Source organism: Mycetomoellerius zeteki, unplaced genomic scaffold (genome assembly GCF_001594055.1).
Source record: "Mycetomoellerius zeteki isolate Tzet28-1 unplaced genomic scaffold, Tzet1.0 scaffold31, whole genome shotgun sequence".
In the NCBI taxonomy this organism is placed as follows: Eukaryota; Metazoa; Arthropoda; class Insecta; order Hymenoptera; family Formicidae; genus Mycetomoellerius; species Mycetomoellerius zeteki.
In genome coordinates this window covers 4,891,095-4,910,796 of record NW_017257294.1, presented here as the reverse complement: position 1 = coordinate 4,910,796, position 19,702 = coordinate 4,891,095, and the positions used below count along the sequence as shown (strand labels likewise).

The 19,702-nt window shown below is 37.3% G+C and overlaps 1 protein-coding gene across 1 annotated transcript in view; it reads right to left on the bottom strand.

Annotated features, from left to right (window-relative positions):
* LOC108724723 (uncharacterized) overlaps positions 1–19,702 on the bottom strand; it is a 362,974-nt gene that overhangs the window by 41,080 nt on the left and 302,192 nt on the right. Inside the window, 1 exon segment of the mRNA XM_018451298.1 lies at positions 11,299–11,438. Coding sequence (XP_018306800.1) covers positions 11,299–11,438 — 140 coding nt within the window.

Here is a 19,702-nt window from a genome sequence, read left to right as displayed (position 1 = left end):
GGAGGCTGATGCATGGTGCATTGAAATGCATTGCCTGCAGGCCGTCGACGGGCACTGCCGGGTCGTATGGGATAGGCGCTCGCGGCACCTATCCCAGGAATACGATCGAAATGGGAACGCGTATGTGAGTCTGGCGCTCCCATGCCCCGACGATAAGATCGACGCAACGTTCGTGCGTTTGTCGGCTTTATTGGTCGGTTGCGGGCCACCGATAACGCAAGATTACATTACGACCATAAAGTCGCGCGTCTCGCTAGTGTATCCGCGTAAAGCTCTATCGTCCGCGATGGTTATACGCTCCCCAGGGCGGTTGGGCGAAGCGCTGGCCCGTGATGGGCGGATGGTGAGCGGCTGCCGGCTACAGCGGCACGTACCTGCCGGTTAAACAATTTCGCTTTACGATCGAAAAACGTCGCCTTGGGGAAAAGAGCGATCGATTCCTGAAACGAGGAACGTGCCCCTAGCCAGATGTGTCGCACGTTGGCAGACGAAATAAATAGGGTATTGTGGATCGTGAAACTTATCGATAGCACTAATCTGTCGAAGAACATGAAAATAGAAAATTTTAATGACATACAGCAATTATAAATATCGGTAAGATAAGGAGAAAGGACCAAAAGTTTCCAATCAGGTACGTTATGCAACGAGCTTTGAATAATTTTATTTCCTTTTCGTCATGGATATTGATATTTATCTTATAGATAATTAAAATAATTAAATATAGTAAAGTATGTAATAATAATACGATAAACCTGAAAATGAATGCATTAAAGTATTTTTAACTTTTAAAATAAATTAATAAGATTGTTTATTTATTTAACGTTGAGAATTAATAACTCGGAACGAATAATAATATTTAATCGAATTATATTTTCCTACAGGAAATTCAATTTCAAATTCGATAAATATTTTATTATCCTTTTCATGCTTTTGCATAAATTCTGCTCGGAAAAATAAGTACCTATACGTAGAGAAGAAAATAGAACGAAGATAGAAAATAGAACAAATCTTCATTTACCGAATGTTATTATATGAAAATTATTTAAAAGCTAGAATATACAAAATTTCATGTTCACGTTTCATTTATAGTTTAATCCTTTAGGCAACTTTCCGAGCTGTTACTCTTCTCAACCGAGTAATTCAGATTCTCCATCGTTACCTCGGACTTTCAAATTTCCCGAGGATTTGCTTATGGAAACGCGTAGGCCGCAGGTCGATCGTGGCCCTGTTCGCTCTTTCCGACCCTCTTTTATCCCGAGGCTAATTCAAACGGGGTGGTGCCTCGAGATGCATTACCGGTTAACCCTGGGCAGTCGTAGATCTACTTAACTGCGCCCGTAAGTTTTTCGAACTGCCTCGTTGCTCCGACCCGGCAGCATTGCAATGTGCCCGCTGTGTAAAGCGGTTCGACTTTCGGTCGATACGAACTTCCTACGTACGCAGATATCGGATCGTTCCAGAAGCAAAAACGACTGGCTATATCACTCTAAGTATCGTATGCACAAAAAAGTTCGGATCGGAAACGCTGCGAGAAAATCGGCTTAATTGGGCGCGCTGTCCCTCGCATTTCCGTATCTGCGTAATTAAGAGGATTCAAGAGAGAAAAAGAGACACAGAAAGAAAGAGTTAACTTTTTTCGTTTCAACCCGAAGCGATTTGATCCTTACTACTCTCTTTCGCTGGACACTTTATATTCGCGGAAAATCAGCCTTAACGAGATTCCGGCCGGCTGATACAATTCCCGTCGTTACAGCGTAACCGTTCGGACGCCGTATAACCAGCGGCAAGTGCTGGCAGGCGCAATGTCCCGGCACCGTGCCGACGATGTAAATGATACCGTAATGCACTCAGCTAAGAGAGACACGGTTGACGATACCGTTAGTAAGTAATACGCTGTCCTGAGTAAAGTAGCCCTTACTGAGAGAACAAGGGAAAAAGTAGACGGGAAAAAGAGACTAGATCGAAAAAAACTAAATTATTGTTAAAGCGTTGCAAAAGCTCAAGGAAGGAGGGATGTACATTTTTTATTTTAATAACGCTACACAGTCTCACAGTCAGAATGCAATGGCATGTTTTGCCAATGTGTTATTCATTTCACGATTACGATAGTAACAAACGGAGTTTCTGAAACTTCTCTCGTCATTCGCGAGAGAGAATGAAGTTTATAAAATACAGAGAAAATAAAAGATGTCGCAACCATCGCGAGTCTCACGATCTACTTTTAAGAGGATTCATCGAGGGATTTATCGCGGGAACGAAGCGTGTTGCTCCACGTGACGCGACTTTTCGAGCCATCGCCGTGAGCGATGATGCACGCCCGAAATTAAATTAGGATGTCTGTGGCTGCTGCCGCCGCCGCCGTCGTGCAAACCGGTGAGAGTGGATTGGTTTACTGGAGGCGAGCACAGGGATATATTTCTCATGTGCGGCGGAGTCTGCTAAGTTTATCAACATGCATCGTATTACGGTTGAGGTACTTCGATTATCTCGATTGCAGTGCTCTTCATTACAAGAAAATGAAAATTTACATCATTGATTAAGAGTGAATGTTTGTCGTGATTTTATGAGAAACATAATTTTTCACTTAATATTAAATATTTTGTTATGTGGAGAAGTGGAATATAAAGTGGTCGTGCAATTTTATTATTAATACTAGTACATTATGAGAATAATATTTATGCAAATATAATATTAATATCAATGTAAACATTAAACAATGAATATTATTCAATGTCTACATTGCAATGTGATGTCAACAATATTGGTCGTGTAAAAGCTGCTTACATTGTATATTTAAATTGCAAAAAATAAGTAAAGAAGTATTTTAAAATCATATATTACTTTTCTATAAAAAATATTTCTCGTATTATGGATATAATAAATTTTTTTATCTGTGTACTGATATTTTTTTACTGTCTTTTTTCAATTTTTTTAGTAAACATTAATTAATATATTATTTATATTAATTTGTACGTTAATACATTTTATGTATTTAAAATAATTTATTAATAAAAAGAACATTAAAGAAGTTATTTTTCTTTGAGAAATCTAGTTAAGTCCTATCTTCATTTGAACAGAGCTATTGTCGCAAAGGAAATACCTTTTTGATGCAATAGCTAGGGTCACGAGGTTAACAGCTGACTGTATTTCACGCCCCTACCGACCTTAGTATTAGCATATAAAGCGAGGTGATTCGTCTTATTTACATTTGGGAGCCTTCTTTCGTCGAATGTTTACAGGCCCGGCCGCGAATAATTATCCTGTTTAAGAATCTACTCTCTTTGATTGCCATCTGTTATTTTTAAAGAGAGCTTTTAAAGCACTTGCGTATGTTTTAAAGCAAGTGCGAGTCTATTTAGACAATATGTACTAGATTCATATATGTATACGAATTTCGCGAAATACTGTGTATTATACTAAACTATACCATTTATATTTTATATATATAATATGCTATATTCATTATAATAATTTTGAGAGCGAAATAATAGATGCTAGAAACGATCAAAAAACATTTTTGAATATTTTGCTTTTACTTTTCATTCACTAGTATGAAATTTACAAATTTTTAAAGTTGACTACGTATACCTATTTAATGGATTTTATTTATTCTATATGTAGTTACACTAGTTACACTAGTTACACGTAGCATGTTTCAATGTTTACCGACCCAATCATTCTGTATATGAGGCATTATTAAAAAAGAAAGGGGAACACGTTATTCGCTTGCTGTACTGGAAGTAGGTTGAAGTAGCTATGAGTCTCTCGATTCGCTCTAAACCACTTTAAATTTACATATCTTTGCCGGCGGCCTTTGTACATCGCGTGCTTACTCATCGAGAGCACGCTATCCATTATAATAAAAAGCGCATCGCTCGTTGTTGTCTTTCTTCTTTTGGCGAGGAACGCGCGGCAAATCTCACGATAATATTCGACATTCACGAAAGTGTTCAAGAATGGGGCGAACGGGCTTTGAGTGCCATTTTACAGACTCGTGATGTGTCTCGTGCATATTCTCGTTAATGCTTTCGTTCCCCCAGTAATGGCCTGCAACCGCATTTCGACGTACAATTTTCAGCATTGCGGACACGATGACATCGCAACTGGATTAATAGCGAGGACGTGGAAATGTGAATTGGTGAAGCGATGATAGTATATACGTATTCGCATTGCATACTTTCGGATCAGCGCCGGAGAGATATCGGGGATGGGATAAATCCCAGAAATACTCGACATGAATTCTTCAAGTTGAGAAAAAGAAAAGTACAGTCGCTTCAGTTGCTCGCAAAGATCGCTCTCTCGTGCACAAGTGCTCGTTACAGAATAATAGAACAACGGATCGAGAGAGATAAATGTAGTTCCGCTTGGATAGTTCTTTTTGCTTTTGTAAATGTTATTTAAGCGTTTTTATGTGCTTATCGTAGCATTGGAAGCACAACGATTAAAGAGAGTACACGTTGTTATCTGCGTTGGCGCTCGATCTCATACTTTGTTTCTTTTTCGAATATTATACGACTTGAGTAGAATGTAGTAACTTACGTGTTAAGCTTGAAATGCAATCTCCTGGAACGTGACCAGACTACCAGGTTAGATTTATGTTCACGTCAATCAAGAAGCGCATATTAATTTTGCCAGATCCAACATTGGATTTCCCTCCGACAAGCAGCACAACTGAGTCTTTAATAACGGTTTCGGAAAGTCTTGACATAGCCTTGTAAAGACTTTTTTTTTACTGTCAAAGTGTTATTTCTAATACTTTCATAAACGTTTCTTGCGAAAGTAGAATCAAGACTGTACCTTAATCGTGTTGCATTTACGACATCCTATTAAAAATTTTATGAAAATCCCAATATTAAACGCGATAAAATATAATATGGATCTTTAATCCTGAGAGGATATTATTTCCCCAGGTTTCTGAATAAGGAACAGTGTCTAATATTATAAAATTTTACAATAAAGTAAGAAAGCTTAACTGGAACATATGGGTCTTGATAACGCTGAAACTTTTCCTAATTTTTAAATAGTAACAATTTGGAACAATTTTATGTTTCATTTTTTCTTTGTTATTATATAAACTTGAAAATTTTTTAAAGAAAATAAAATTAATAACAAAAAATGTATTAAGTCCTACGGATCCAAATGTTCCTTTCATCGTCAAAAAATATATATTCCCATTACGCGCGAATTAAAAATGACATGGTTAACAGAAGGTTTTACGTGGAATTTTTTGTGGAGCTAATTATTTCTATAATTAGACAAAATCGTATAAATTTTGAGCAAACGGCTTTGATTGAAAGAAGATTAAAAATTTCTCTGTGAATCCCGAGTGAACATCGTACTACGAGTATTCAAAGTATTCGAACATTATTGGTCACCGGAACGACCTATCAACCCTAACAACTGCAACGGCGCGAGCTCTCGGCGTTGCTGTTGCGGTCACGCGAATCGCTCAGCGAGCAAGCGAACGTTCGCGGTGAGTACGCCATTAGATTCCCATCTGGATGCGCACTACTACTACTGACAGCAGTCAGGCCCAAACAAGACGAATGACGCGATGCGGTCAGTCGCGTCGCGTCGACGTTACAGTCGCAACGGGACGGAGGCACGTAGAATACGCGGATCGGCGCGGTACACGGGAGAAGCGATTCATACGGCCGCTGACAGGCCGCGATATTCCATCTGGTGGAATCGCATCCTCGGAGAACTCGTCGGACGTGGCTGGCTGACCCATCATAGTCGCGGGCAGTGATCGTTGCTGGTAGCGATCCTCTGCCGAGGCCGAGCAATGGACTCTCTCTCTCCTGTCTCTCTTTCTCGTTCTCACCATATCAACCGCTGAGGCTAGTGAAACCACCAGACACGGCGGTGGTCCACGTCAAGAGGAGGAAGTGGACGAGGGGGAGGGAGGGAGAGAGAGAGAGAGAGAGAGAGAGAGAGAGGGAGGAGAGAGGCCGAAGAAGAGAGGGCCGCGGCAAGAGAGATGATCAAAGCCCCGTCCGCATGTCAAATGGAGAGTCCGACCTCTCCGTTGCAGCGATGGCTGACCAACTCAGATGATCCCCCGCTACCGCTGAGTAACCTCTCGCTTCCTGGCAAATCTCACTCGGTCTCTCTTTCTCTCCCCTTCTCATTTCCCTTTTCTCTCTTTCTCTTTCGCCACCTCCGTCACCTCTGAAATCGCTGCGGCGGTGTGGAAACCGCAGTCTCGCTGCGGCTGCGACGACCCTCGTGTACGACGTGTATCGGCCTCGCTTCGTACCCGCCGGCATAATTCAATTTTCGTCACGGTGGATGCCGCCGGTTCGTCTCACCGCTGTTCGTCGTTCTTTCGTCTTCAAGTGCATCGACTCGCGGCGCGGTCTAGTCCTGCGGCCTAGCCCGGCCGCGAGGAGGAATAACGTGACTCCGAGGAGATCGTTGCTCCTTGAGAGTGAGCGGCTCAGAGGCTGGACTAAGGACTCTTGAGAGAAAATTTCATTCTAAGTACTATCGACGTTCTGACTTTTTCAGATACGAATTCTGTAGGCGCGCAGGTTGCATACGTTCATTCGCGCGACATATCCGTTGTACTACGATTATGAATAAAAAAGAGGTAAAGTCGGTAGTCTTGAACTTAATAACGTGAATAAAAACCTTTTATTAATCTTTAGATGTTTAATCTTTATCGCTGAAATTGCTCTACGATAAGGCTACAAAACTTAAGTAGTTTGTTCAAGTTTTACAGTTGTTGATCGTGCGCAGGGAATATTTAGAAAAAATGTAGAAATAAATGTATGACAGAGTAAAGCTCGGTTTTCATTTTCCTGTTAATTTATGATTAAACTTAATCTGATGATAACGTAAAAATTCTATTCTTCTAGCTACGTTTAATTACTAAACTGATGTGATTTTAGAATAATTTTTTGAAGATTAAACAAAACTGATTATAAAGATAACTAGGGAAGTATCATTTTTACATTATTATCAGATTAAGTAAAATTAAGTCTAAATCACAAATTAAAACCAAAAAATAAAAAAAAGTAGAATGTTTTTGCTCAATTGTTAAAAAATTTAAATTAGCAGAGCACTGAATGTATACATTTTTTAATGTAAACTATGAGCAAATTCATTAAGCGGTATTTATGCCATGTCTTCATGTAAATTACTGAATTTTATATAAATAGTATACAAATTTATAAAAGTGATAGCTTTTAAAATGCTCATTTAAATTTTTCCGGATTTATTTATATTTAATTACGTATGATTTTGTTCACTTTGTTTTATGTATCTGTATATAAATTATTTTATTAAAGCTGACCGTATTTAATCTAAAACTATTCACGCGATCAATTAAAGAGGTACGGAAAGCATTTGCACGTTAAGCATCCATCTGTATTTATACTTGGTTAAGAAAATGTCAGGTTACGAAAATATTTCTAGAAATGCACGGAAAGCTGCGGAAAGTTGCGATAGAAAACTGGTTCTGTCAGCAATTTCTCAAGATTTAATTTCGAAATCACTTATGCATTCAACCGTTTGTTATAATTGAAAGAATCGTGATGAAAAATTTGAAAAAGACGGGAAAATCTAATTAAATTTCGCCATTATTTGTTTCGGCAACTTTCGTGTTTGCATAATAAACAGTAACGTTTTCATACGATATTGTGAAAACTTCGCAAATTTCTCGTCACGTTTCTCTTCTACTTGCGCACATGGGCGAAGAAGATAAAATCGATTTCCTCCCTGATTCATGTATCCATACGGGTCCATAGCGTCGCTGAAAAATACGCCGTTCATTTTATCACCGGGCGTAATGCAAACACATTTTTCCGAATTGCATACGCATAAATTTACCTACGCGGGTCAACGAGTTAACGTTCTCTGTTCGAAGATGCATTTACGTTCTAAATTCGGATATTGCCACAGTAGTGGACACGCACACACACACGCGCGCGCGCGTACAATACACACAAGAACGCACATACAACACGTGTATATATTTTAAACCAAGCGTGGGAATCTCATTGCTGGCACTTGCAGGATCACCGGCTGCCCGCATTATGCACGGGTGCAAGCGCGTGCACACACATTGATGCGGCCCGTGCACGCGGACGGAATACGCATACAGAGATCAAGAGCAACTCAACCTCGGCTTGTTTGCCGTTAATACACGAAAGCGACGTTACCGGCGTGTGTCAGTATGCATGCCTCCGGGAAATGTTCATTTACAGGAAACTTTTCATCCGATACTAGCCACCGGTTTATAATTTTAAGCTTTGTTTACCCACGAGATTTATTTACAGAAATCACGCGTTCCAGGAAACACGCGTAATGTATAAGTATAATACGAGATATTACATTGAAATTTACATGTGAACTTTTGAAAAAACCATAGAAAAAAAACTATACACCGATTTTGATTTATCAACGTATGTGGAAACAGTAATTTCGATTATTTGCCAATTTAAAATATTCAACTGTGACCTTTTTCCTCAAATTTCTGCTTTCAATCCAAAGCAGATAATGCTGATAATAATGACCGTTCTATAAAAGTCGTATGAAATTAATGCGAAAATGATTGCTTCGCGACATTTTACCTGCATTTAAATCGAAATTTCACCCACGCACAAATTGTAACGTAATAAATATTCACTTCCGTTGTTTCACGTTTCCGCTATCGAGATGGCCCGTGAGTTCCAGGATCGATAAGGGTAACTATAATTTGATTATACTAATCGTGTCGCGATGCAGCAAGCTGCACAAAAGTAATACCATAAGCCGGCGTAAATGATCACCGGGCTGAAATTTCACTAGGAACGATACAAACTGCAGTCCCCAAGCTTATTTCACGATATCTTGGGTACATATACATGTATATATCGGGCGACTAATCTACGGATAAAATTAGATGCGCCCACGACGGCGGGCCGCGTGGGACGCGAAGTTGTCGACACAGGTTAACAAATTGACGACACATGGGAAATCTTAGGTGTCTTTACTTCTTCAGTAGCACTTACAAATGCGCATGCTCTTCTTTCTTTTCACGTCGGAAATGTATAGAATTTGCCACGGCACGTTATTTCCATTCTCTAGACTCGCAATCAATTTAAATTCTGGTACTTGCAGTACGTACACGTAATTGCTATTAAATAATATCTTGATCCACTGTAGGAATGAAAGATTAACACGTGGCGTGAACGTAATTATTTTGGTCACCTATATAGATTGCGAAGCAGAAATAGATTATTGAAGATAATGATATTACAATAACATATGTAGTAATTGGTGTTACTCGACACAAGCTATTTGAACCATTCACAACAATCCACCAAATAGACCCCTTATAGTAACAATCGCGGTTTATTGTAACAATTTCCTAACAAGGCTGTACTATCGATCGTATAACAGATTTACGATAAACAAGAATTCTAGATGGAAACATGGAAAGCCATTCTTCTCTAATTGAATAATTGTTTAGAGAAATGTATACGACTGATTTTTATTCAATATTTTTATTTCAATATTTTTTAATTTGCGATTTATAGCATCGCAACCGCTGTTATCGAGTATGGATCAATGAGGAAGAGAAAATAGAGGAGGTGCTCTATCATCGTGAACACGATAAATCGATAATTGTTACATCGTGTAGGATCACGCGTGCCGCACGCCACAAAACGATTAACGGCAGCTTTTTTTTAATTGGATATATTTTCGCCGAATTCAGTGGAAAATATTTTGTTGAGTGAAATACAAGAGCGCACCACGAAAATAAACGGGCTGTGGTTGTAGATCGCGATCTTCATTGTTCGGATTAATGCAGACAATAAATATTTCTTGGCAAATAAAAATAAGATAAAATGCTAAATATGATAAAATAAATTTTTGAATTAATAATGTATAGAGATAAAGTTGTCGCGATTTATAAATTCGCAGGTATAATGTTGAATAAATTTGTAAAATTCTTCGAAATTGTTTCGATCAATACTCGCTTTAAATATAATTTAAATATAATGTACCTTCTAATACATATATTATGCATCTAATATATTAATTTATATTTCTAAGAGAATACAATTGCGAATCACTTATCAATTTTATGTTAATGATTTAAATCATTAGATCTTGAAATATGTGTACAATTAATCTATACAAAATATAGAATAGAAATAGAAGTCAATTCGCGTTACCAGTAAATCAACAAATTGGTTTTCTTATCATTTTTTTGTTCTATTTATTCAGTTGAAGAAATTAAAGCAAAACTCTAGCAGCAGCCCAAATACATTTTCATCTCGCAATTTTTTTTCTGCCAGTAAATGTGAGAAAAAATCAACATTCAAATAATTTTTAAATTCTTAGGAACATTAAAAATTAATCTAAATCTTGAGAGTAATTTTTAAACCTTGATTTTAAATATTATATTAAATAACGTAAAGATATTCCTGATTCAGAAAAAAGTTTGTTTCATTGGATGTATGCGCTATGCAGTATAATTCACAGGTCAGCTTAATAGTGAAAAAACAAGTTGCCGTTAACGCACGTATTAAAGCTGAGCTTGCATTTCACCGTCGGACAGCACGATTCACATGAAAAATGAGTAACACCTTGTCGGACGATGACTTTTTCAGAATGACAAGAGATGCTTTTCACGAAAAAAACAGTCATGCATACTAGATGAACAAGAATTCTTTTGAGTTCCGTCATTCGTGTGTCGGCAGTTCGTTGTTGATTGGACATGCTTAATAAAAGCGAGCCCCAGCAACGGCGATGGAAATTACGTTGCGCGTACTTTTGTCGAGAAGCTTGCACGAGGTTTAATATTTAGTCGTCAGGATCTCTCACGCAGAAGCTTCACGCACACGATAACGTCGTACGGTCACGCAATTACACGACATTGATTTACGGCTTACGCGGATGCGTTTACGACCGCGGATCTGCGAAATGGAATTAAACGTCATTCGCGCGTTCGCTTCTGAAAAAAGTTATCCTTACGCGACGAAACCTGATTCTTTGAGACGATACGCGCATGATGATTAAATCGAGCGCAACGATAAGCAATTTCACCTTATCTACCATATATCTGATATGACGAAAGCGCTAATAAAATTAATAGAGAGCTCTGGGAAATTTCGAAACTCGTGCACTCTGTGCATTATTCCGGTCTCGTTGAGCGCGATATTACAGAAGTTCGTGCTTTTTATAAATTCATACTGAATTCAATTTAGCATGAATCGATCGGCCCGACGAGAAAGATATCTCATCGTTATCTTTTCAAATATAATTTTTAATATTATGTGAGCGTGCACACACACACACACTTACTCTTTGAGGAACGCCCATTCTTGCGCGACCGTGTCTGGGAGAGCCTTGTACTTGGCCTTGTTTCTCTTTTCTGTGCGTCTTCAGCCCTCTTAGTAACCTCGAAAACGTTGTCTTCTTCTTGCTTGTGTTTTGTCCTTGCTCTACAACATGGATAGAATAAATTATTAAAGAGTAGATTATTTAAAGCAGTAATGGAATATTATACAGACTTAATGCATAACACGATAACTGATGGCAAAGGCAAATATTTTTCGATTATCACGCACAATAATTATTTATCAATTTCTATTTATTTATTTATTTATTTATTTATTTCAAACTCTCGTTTGATTTCGAGTATATTAAAATGAAAAATTATCCTTTTGCAATTTAAATTAACCGATTTTACTGATACGTTTTAAAACCATATTGTTCATTTGATCAAAATTTTAGAATGTGACTGATCAAGAATGGACAAACGTAAATGAAAATTTATATCTCGATTATTTTGTATTCCAATTCTTGAACAAACAGAATCGACGATATTACATTTGGCGCGGTAGTGAAGGTAAAAAAGGTTTAGTTGGATATTTCAATACTGGAATACCAGAGGCTTAAATTTAACAGAATAAAATTTCTAATTGCTCTCGGTATTTGCGAATATTTTTATTTTGTGGATTTTACACGGTTTATACAAAAGACATACAAAGTCAGAGGCTCGAGTTAAAATTAATTGGAAGGAAGCAGCTTCTTTGTTCCAATTTGGAGTAACAAGATTATATTATTTCATGATTTACTTGTGCATGCGTTACTCTTTCAATTTTCTCTGTAATGACAAATTAGAAAATTTATCAATTTCGTGATTCTGTTTTCGTGATTGTTTCATTTTTTTTGAACGATTGTTACAATTTACTTAGCCGTGTTGGCTTTTTATCATTGTTTAACAGCTGTGACCATATTCGCGAATTAAACCGGCTTAAACGCAGAGAGCTTTATATAGTTGCCATTTAATGACCGATGCGCGTGAAGACCTTTCTGAAATTCTCAATTTGAGTAGCCGTGCCACAAACTACTACCAATCTCGCAAATAATCGAATAAATCTGAGTTGCCCACAACATCGCTATTCATTAACGGATAATTCAGGTGTACCGTTAGTTATCCGGCCGCCCCCTCACAATGTTGATATATTGTATTAGAGTGAACGCATCCATTTATTAGCACTGTCATAGCATCGCCTAATTATCAACCTTTACGACGCAAGCGATAGTTGAAACGAATTATGAAGCTTTCAACTGAACAATTATTACGTTAGGCTTTCAAAAATTAACTATGACGTACTGAAAATTAAATAGACATTAACTAAAATTGACTATTTTTGCAAGATATTTTCAACATTTGTAAATATGTATAAATAAAAATGTTTTAATCATACATATTAAACTACGTATGTTTATTAAAACGTTCATTTAAAAAAATGCACGAAAAGAACGATTTTGCAAAAATATTTAAAAATTCAGCTAGATACAGATCTGAAAAAAATTTTGTTGGATCATCAAAATAAGTACATAGGAAACTCAAACATAATGAGCAATGCTGCAAAAACAAGTTTTGACATTCTAGCAACCAGTTTGAGTGTACTAACTATTATATTTTGATGGTCCAATAAAATTATTCTCAAATCTGTATCTGTCAAAATGTTTAGATATATTTAAGTAAAAGCATCCTTTCTGTATATGTATAAAAATAAATCCTAATGAGATAATCCACTCTCTAAATCTGAATCAGTGGATAATCACTGATATCAGTGCTAAGTATGCCACTGATAATCAGTGAATTAAATGTGAGATTCCTAATATAGCTAATCTTTATTATGTGATCTAACTAATCTTGTTTTAGTGGTTAAATTCAATGAATATGGTATTGGAAGATTGAAATTAACATCTAAATATCAGTATTTTAGTCATATAATGCTCAAATATTCTTTCTTTTTTGGTTGAATTTCACTGATTATCAGTGCCAAGTATGCCACTGGGTAATTAGTGACTATCCACTGATTCAGATTTAGAGAGCAATCATTTTATTTTTATTGCTAATTGCAAAATGTTATATTTTGTATAAAAAGAGAAAAACTTTCGACCTGATCGCTTCAAATTATTACTTTTATCTTTTGACTTCGTATCACGTTTTCCCCTTTTCAATTTTTCCTCTGCTAAAAAAATATTTAATAATTTCATGCTTGTGTTATTCAAGGTGAACCTCTCATTTAAATTAATGGTAAACGATGTGCACATATTTGCGAAAATACAGGGAAACCAATAAAAGGTATTAATGTCGTTGAGATCGTTACTGAGTACCTAGTTATGTCGTAGCCCACGTAATTACAACAGTATCGTTAGTCGCACAATGTCCCGATAGCGATAGTATTACAAAATGGTGTTAATGCGCGGATGGCAAACTGAATTTTCCTCGACCAGGCGACAAAGTGTTTACCGGATGGTTACTATTGGTTACGACATCCGAGTTGACATAACCAGCGATATCGTGATTTAATCAAGGACCATCGTAAAGCAATAATTAATGCCGCGCTGTATCGATTTCGTGCGAAGCGACGCGTTAGGACAGTGTAACGTGTTAATTAGAAGGTCGCGGCGGGGGTAGGAGATACGCCATTATGCATACACGTATTTACGTAGAAAATTATTCGCGCGAGAAGGGAAACGAATTAACGTTGCCGTGTAATTATTACAACTCGCATTTTGCAGTGAACGCGTCCGCTGTTTCCGCAATAATAGCATCGCGTCGTCACGGCTCTTTGCGGTGACAAACATTGAACGAGACTTTAACTTCTTTAAATGGCCTTCGCAGCTGTCGCTGGATTTGTTAAGTTAGATATTTTCGAGTAGTTGCGTACTATAAATATAATATTTAATTATTACGTTTACGCCTCCACGATGTCAATCCTAATATTTGATATACACGATTGAATTATTTGTGTCCGGCGCATTTTTTTTCTTTGAAATACTACATGCACCGAGAAATTAGTTATAACATTTACATATAATTTTTTTCAAAAATATATAACCTTACAGCTCTACTTTCTAAAATTTTAAATATGTTAAGAATCACTTAACAATTTTTGTAAAAGTGATGAAAATTAATTTTGAAACATAGAAACAACAATTTTACTGAAATATCTAAAAATTTAACTGAATACAGATTTAAAAATAAATTTTATTGGACCATCAAAATAACTATATACAACGCTCAAGTTGATTGCTAAATATCAAAATATTTTGCAGCATTGCTCATCATGCTCGAGCTTTTTACACAAATATTTTGATGGTCCAATAAAATTAATTTTAGACCTGTATCTAGTTAAATCAAATAGTTCCGTAAAATCATTTTTTCCATGCACTAACAACCTATCGCGTGTAGTAAAAATCCGGAAAATCATCATGTGTACTAAAAATTAATTACACGATATATAGATTCATATATGATAACATTTTGATAACTAATATTCAACCTAATCAGAATGCTAGATAAACTAATGACTAATATCAAAACTATTTTTGGATAGATCGCGTTATTTTCGAATTGAGAAACTGTATCGCCTATCGTTCGAAAATTGATTCGCTCCTTTACGGTCGCAATTATTCGTGGCCGCAATTAAGACGAGTTACAAGAATCTCCCAGTGCATTTCGTATGTGGCTTAACGGATCACCGTGTGGCAATGTCCGGACGATCCTTACTTGACAAAGGGTTTCCAAGAGCTGCAGGAAATACTGGGGGCTAATTTCCGAAATCGAACCAGTTGTAACGACCGTATGCCCGTTCCCTTACCCGCGCCGCGAGAAAGCGGGCGGGAACAACCATGAATTCCCCGGAAGCTACTATTATTCTAGAGAGGATCGTACGTATTTTACCCCGCCGAACGGCGGGCGACGCGCGGGGTTGGGCGAGCGATATGGGCAAAGAATACAAGAGACTCGCGGGACCACGGGAGTCGGAATGTCGTCCCGTAATATCGGAAATATATCGTCCAGGCTGTAACCACAAGTCATGTTCAATCGAATGAATCGTATGGAATAAAAATAAACCTGCCTACACCGTGGAGACGGCCAATACCCTCTCCGTCGGCAAAGGCTGTGGCGCGGGCTACGCGCGGGTGAAGGGAGCGGACGCGATGGAGGAAGACATTCGAGGAAGAGAAAGACACCAAAGAGAGAGACAAGACCTACCGCTTCCCGGAGGGTAGACGGCCCAAGAGTCGAGAGGAGGGAAGAACTCGAGGGGGATCGAACAAATGTTCCGGCGGCACATGCATCAAATCCTGAAGTTGCGTGAGAGATGGAGTTCCCTGCTTGCTCAGCGGCGAGCCACGATAAAACGGCCGAGCTGAGTTCACCCTCTTCATCGTCGTCGTTGTCGTCGACTCTCGCTCCGACTCGAAGCCAAGCGTTCGAGCATACTTATCCATTATATTACTATACGTACTTATCATGCGCTCATGAAAGAGTACACGTACAAAAAAATTACCTTAATACACCTTGGCCCCATGATAAAATTCCGGTGCTCTTAAATTAAACACTATGAACCTACGGAGATAGCGCATCTATTTTTTGCCTGCGTTCTCATGAAATTTCATAGAACGTCAAGATAATGTTCATAGAACGTCAAGATAATGGTTAGCGAGATTTCGTGCTTAAACGATCAATGTCGATCAATGTTTGTGAGCATCCATCTTGTTGACGTCGATACGAACATTCCCACCACGAAGGAAGTTCGACGAGGGTAACAGCTGATGGGCTGTACAGGAAATTGAGCCGAGAAGGAAGCGGGAAGAAGATCCTATAGAAAGGGAAGAGAATACGAAGTTTCCATTGCTGAATGAAATTTGTGTTGTATGTTGTCGTCACTCTTAAAAAGTTTCAATTATCATCATACGCGTCTTATAATTAAATTATTATATATATTAAACTTTTGTCCATTTAGAAAAATACTTGTAATTATTCAAATCTATATCAAGGAAGAACAAATATTAAAATAATATTTATTAAAATAATAAGTGCTTAAGATTTTCGCTGATTTTTGTAATAGTGCTTTCGTATTAAGTCTCTGTCTAATAAAATGTATATATGTGTACAGTATGTATACAACAGCTATAATTAATTATAAATTTACTAAGATCAACTCAATAATTAAACATAAAATGTCTAAAAAACTAAAATCAAATCGTATGAATAAAAGTATACCAATAATTTTATTTCAAAGGAATAAAAGCTATTAGCCATTATTAAGCGATAAATTAATTTTTTGAAAATAAATTTTTCAGAAAAATGCCCCATTAATAATAATATACTTCTTGTTTAAAATTAATATGATCTAATACGAACAAATTTGCTACGCTTTTTAATTCGTGAACGTTAGTTAAAATTAACTTTAATTAACGTTAATTTTAACTTAGCACATCAGAAAAATTAAAATTACAAAAAAATACTTAATATCCTAACCCAAGGCTGTGCATGGCTGTGCATTGAATTCTCTGTAATTCTTCTGTTCATTATACTGAAGATTTCAGGTAATAATTAACCGTGATTATGACAACATCCCGAGAATTACTTTACAATTCGCGCTTTACCTCCGCGCAAGAATATAAACATCTCCGTACGTTCTGGCGGTGATGGCGGAAGATAGAGGTACACGAGAAAGGCGATAGATGCAAAAGTGAGAGCAAAGTGAGACACACGGGGAGAATAGAACTGCACCGAAAGACAAATACGGCGCCAGACTCGGTTACGTTACAGCCGGCTGCATCCGCGCGCGACACTCTCTATGCCTGCCTTGGATCTCGTCCTCTTATTCTTCTCTCAGCTTTATAGAGGCCGTCGACCCTCCATCTCTGTCCTTCCGACACGTACTCTAGATTGTAAGTACGTACCCCTCGAGCTTACGCGAAGGTGGACACGAAAAATTATCCAATCCCCGAGATTCTACCCTGGAACATCCTTCGTCTTGGCTTCGCGCACCGGTAGCGAACTTCTCGAGCACACATTTAAACGTCAACGCGGATAATTCCTCTCTCTCTCTCTCTCTCTCCTTTCTTTTTTTTTTAAATATAATTCACTTCTTTGTTCGTTTAAATAATACATTAAGACTATACGAATTTATTAAAAGAAACACACATGCAAGATAAGATATAGCTTTCTGATGTATTAATATTATTTCATGTATACATGAAATATTTTACTATAATATTAAAAAATTTAACTAGTCTGAAAATAATTTTTTGGGGCCATAAAAATAATTATTAAAGATTTAAGAATGATGACAATGCTGTAAAAAATTTTAATATTCTAGCAATCAGCTCTACATAATTATTTTTATAATTTAACAAAATCATTTTCAAAATTGTATCCAGTTAAATTTTTAGACTTTTATTTTGGCTAAAACGTTTTTTCAATGTATAAATGAATATATAGCTGTAATAGATTGTTCTTGTTGGTGATACATCACACTTCGAATTTTTTAGCACTAAAATATTGTTACATAAATATTGGAATTCAGAAATACGTTTGAATATCTCTAGCTTTTCTTTTAAGGAATTTACGAGAGTTTCAAAAGCCATTGTAATTTTATTACACGAGAAATAAAACATACAATACACAGGAAGTGCCCGTTGGTTGCTTTTGGTCCATTTCAATTAGCTTTTCGTTGCTCGATGATAAAAGTTCAGATAGAGCGCACGTGTAACTGAAACTCCGCGGTCTAATAATTAGTTCTTCGCGAAGGGTGGTGGGAATAGTGCGGACGGTTGCCGACAAATTCAATTGGTTTCTCGTGAGGATACCCCTTGATTATAACTGGACCACTGGGGAAAAAGAAGCGGGCAATGATATTTGCCCGGTTTTCGACTCTCGGCACGTTTCCCCGTAAATTACGAGGAGAGTTTCGTGCGCCCTTTTCCGCGGCGGGGTGTTCTCGATTTTCCGCATTGTACCTCAACGCGAGAAGAATTTCACGTGCCGGCGGAAACGCGTTATTAAAGTCTGCGATTTTCTACCCCATCTTCCTTCATACTCTCCCTCGCTGCTTGCCCTTTCTCGCTTTCGCTGTCTGGTATGCGTCCGGGTGAAACTTCCTCGCTGCTTCTTCGTTGAATTGTTTTAAAGCAACGTGAAGGAGAGAGAAAGCCGATGCAAGTGAATGAAGAGACGAGCGAAAGAGAGAAGGACAACAACGGGGTGGAGACGGAAAAACTTTTTACACAGAAGAGGAGAAGTTAACATTCTTCCCTCTGGCTCGACCGCGTAAAAAGGAGATGTCGGGGTCAAGAAGCGTCTTACGTATTCTGCAAACTCAGGTTTACACGCCCGAGTTATGGCCAGAAAAATCGGAAGTTCGCGGCCAGAAAGTGACTGCCGAGTGCCTCGCGTGTGACGCGCATAATAAAATCGTGAAGATGCAACTTGGGGAAACGTTTGTTGGTACCCGGAAGTGAAATGTCGAGGAAGAAGTGCCACCAGCGTGCCAAATTTGATTTTCAGAGAGGGACGGAGTTGGCAATCCGGCTAGAGCATACTTACATAGTGGAAAGACAATGTTCTTGGGCCCTCGGGGGGACAGTCGTAAAACCTCGCAAACACGAACTACTTTGGAGTAGCGGGATTCTATAAAATGTACGTGATGCTGTCAGACATCTTGCAATTGGTCCTTCCGCGAGGGTCTCGATGATGACATAAAGTTCGCCAGACAACAATTAGAATTTCGATGAGAATTTATAATCGCAATATTCCTGGTTATATCGCTAGTTCCTTGACATTTTCTCAAACACATACTTACGTGCACGGAAAGAAAGATTTTACTGAAATATCTAAAAATTTATGGGTCAATTCTAAGCAGAATCGTAAGACTCGTAACGTTCTCGTAAAATTTGTAAGAACTTATGATTAGTATTCTAATTTTATACGTATTGTAAGACGTACAATTATTCGTAAATATCTACAATTTTTTTGTAAATTTTATGGTTAGTAAGAAGCTGTCTGTAAAAATATTGTATAAAGGTATAAGCACTTAAAAATTCTTACAGGAATATGTTACGAGTCTAATAATTTTGCTTAGAATTTAGGCATTAGTTATGTATAGATCTGAAAATAATTTTTATTGGAGCATCAAAATATTTATGTAGAAAATTCAAGCATGACGAACAGTGCTACAAAAAAATTTTGATATTTTAGTAATTAGCTTGAGCACCTTACATAATTATTTTGATGGTCCAACAAAATTTATTTTCAAATCTGTATCTAGTTAAATTTTTAGATATTTCAATAAAATCGTTCTTTCCGTGTATAATTATTAAATTTTTTAAATTATTTTTCAAAATAATTATCGGACATTTTTATTTTTTAAATATCAGACATATC